The 2546-nt window shown below is 30.0% G+C and overlaps 1 protein-coding gene across 1 annotated transcript in view; it reads left to right on the top strand.

Annotated features, from left to right (window-relative positions):
* The window catches only part of BDR25DRAFT_362405 (uncharacterized protein), a gene marked incomplete at both ends in the record, with an annotated part of 850 nt that extends 122 nt beyond the window's left edge, over positions 1 to 728 (top strand). The window contains 3 exons of the mRNA XM_033696565.1: positions 14 to 123; positions 619 to 681; positions 709 to 728. Of these exons, the coding sequence (XP_033540687.1) occupies positions 14 to 123; positions 619 to 681; positions 709 to 728 (193 nt within the window). The remainder of the gene's footprint in view (positions 1 to 13; positions 124 to 618; positions 682 to 708) is intronic.
* Between the last annotated feature and the right edge of the window lie 1818 nt (positions 729 to 2546).

Here is a 2546-nt window from a genome sequence, read left to right as displayed (position 1 = left end):
GGATTGGCATCAGCCGCATCGGTGTGTCGGGGATTGGCATCAGCCGCATCGGTGTGTCAAGGATTGGCAGAGACTACAGGTGGGCTGACCTGATCGGCTTGCCAAGCCGACCCGGCATGGTCAGTGCGCTTAGTCGCACAAATCTCGCCTAACCTGCAAAATTATCTAAGCAACCTTACCTAACCTTATTACTACAAATTTATTAATAATACATTTAAAATGTCTTTTATAAATATAAATAAGGCAAGTTATTTCTAGGCATTAGAAACACTATATCTTACTACTTTAAGCTGCGTATGTTAAATATGCTAGCTTAAAAACTTATCCTAGCACCTTTAAGCTGTAGAAGAAAAATGTAAGTAAAGCTAAGTAGGTTAATGTATTACTAATGTATTAACAATGCATTAGAATAAAGGCTAGGTTAAAATCACTCTAGGTGAACTTTTATGCTGCTTAAATCTTGCAGAGGACAAGAATAAGGGTGTAGAAGTAGAGTTTTATAATTAAAAAGTAAAACATCTTTATAATTAATTCTTAATTTATTACTAATACATTAAACACTTTTTTCTACTAATGTAACGATCCTCATGAATCGTTCCATCTCGGATGGCCCGGAAGGCCCCCGTATCGGCCCCGACCCCGACCTGGCCCCGACCCCTGCTGTTACCCCTATTCCCTCATGTATTTAGTCGCACCTCGCCCCCGTAGCTAGCTCGGTAGTTTTCTGATATCCTACGTACAAGGCCTATAGGTGTCATTGGTATTCCCAGGTCTCTGAGTCCCCACGCACTCCTATATGCCTCTGAGTGGATTCATACCGCATTCAGACCCATTGTCTTGCCTGCGCCGTTACAACTAATAGTAATTTATGTGCGCATGTTAAAGCTTATAAAGTGTAGCTAGTAAAGCCTTACGCTAGTACACTTAGTCTAAAGAAGTTAAGAGCTGTTAAAAGTAAAAGTCTTATAGTATTATATCCTTAATCTATTACTAATGTATTACCTTTAGAGTTTTATAATAATCTTTTATAAGCCTAGAACTAAATATATAACTCTAATAAAAATATTACTAGCTCTAGTAAGAAATATATTATTCTTTAAAATAGTTTTTTGCTAATAAATTAATATTAAAGACTTCTACTAAAGGTTTTTCTATTTTAAAGCCTTATAAACGTCGCCCTTATGTCCCTATTAATAAGACTAGAAAGAATAAAGGTAAAGTAAATAAGATTTAATGCATTATAAATATATTAGGACTTTATTAAAATATTTATAAGTTAACCTTTCTTGCGCTTACTTAGAAGCTAGAGTAAAAAGTAGGTGTTACACTGCGTGCCTTACTGCAAAGCGTAAAAGTAAGTATATACTAATACTTTAATAATGCATTGCTAATTTATTAATAGCCTATTTTACTAATATCTCTACTATAAGTAGAGATACTAACTGCCTAGTGTAGGCTAAGTTTATAGATAATTTTTCTAAGAATAATAAAAAACAGGTTATAAAGAAAGTTAAGAATAAAAATAAGAATAAGGATAAAGTTTAAGTCTAAGTCTTTTTAAATGCATTAAGAATGCATTTTTAATTAGTTATAACTGCACAAAGGAATAAGAATATAGTTCTTTAGTATCCTAATAGTGCATTATTAATACATTATTACTAGACTCTTATTTATAATTTTATTCTTCTCTTCTGCAAATCTAATTCTAACTGCTTATTTTATAGCCTAAGAGCCCTTACCTGCTTCTTTTTTAATAATAGTTTAGCTTTTTTTCTTTATTTTTTTATATTATCTTGCTTTTAACTTATAGTTTACGCCTAGTTAAGATAATTCTAAAAAGACACTTATTAAAGAAGTAGAGTACTTAATCTAAATTATTAGCAATTTATTCTTAACTTATTAGTAATAAGTTATAGATTACTTTTTTATCTTTTTTAAATATCTTTTTTTTATAACTGTAATCTATTACTTATTACTCTAAACAAAAAGGCGTTAGATAAGAAGTTAGAAAAGTTATTATTTTTATCTAAAAATAATTATTAACACTTTTAATTGCGCGTTGCAAGTTCCTTTTTAAAAAGTGCTTTTAAAAAATAATGTATTAGTAATGCATTAATAATAAATTAAGGTAATACTTACTCTTTTTATAATTTACTTTCTTATACTTATAGCTAAGAGTAGTAGATCTGTATGTATAGCTAATTCTATACTAAGTTCTAACAGCTTTTTATTAGTAATCTTATTAGTTAAGAATCTTAGCACTATTAAAGTTAGTAATACATTAATAATATATTAAAATTACTTACTAATAGATTGCTTAAAAGAGGGATAACTACCTGCTTATAGAGTTTAACTTATAGTAAGTCTGCTCTGTAGCATTTGTATTCTGTCTTGTTCTATTCTAGACAGCTAGATCTATGCTAGAACAGTACTTATTTACTCTACTAGCTATAACAGGATAGTGTTTGTGTCTTACCTAGTCTTAGACCTGCTTAGTTACATTTAGGTCTTAATAAATTAGTAATAGAGTAATAATAAATTATAAA

Source organism: Lindgomyces ingoldianus, assembly GCF_010093535.1.
Source record: "Lindgomyces ingoldianus strain ATCC 200398 unplaced genomic scaffold BDR25scaffold_54, whole genome shotgun sequence".
Lineage (NCBI taxonomy): Eukaryota > Fungi > Ascomycota > Dothideomycetes > Pleosporales > Lindgomycetaceae > Lindgomyces > Lindgomyces ingoldianus.
Note: the sequence above shows the minus strand (reverse complement) of the source record. Positions and strands in the feature narration are given on the sequence as shown.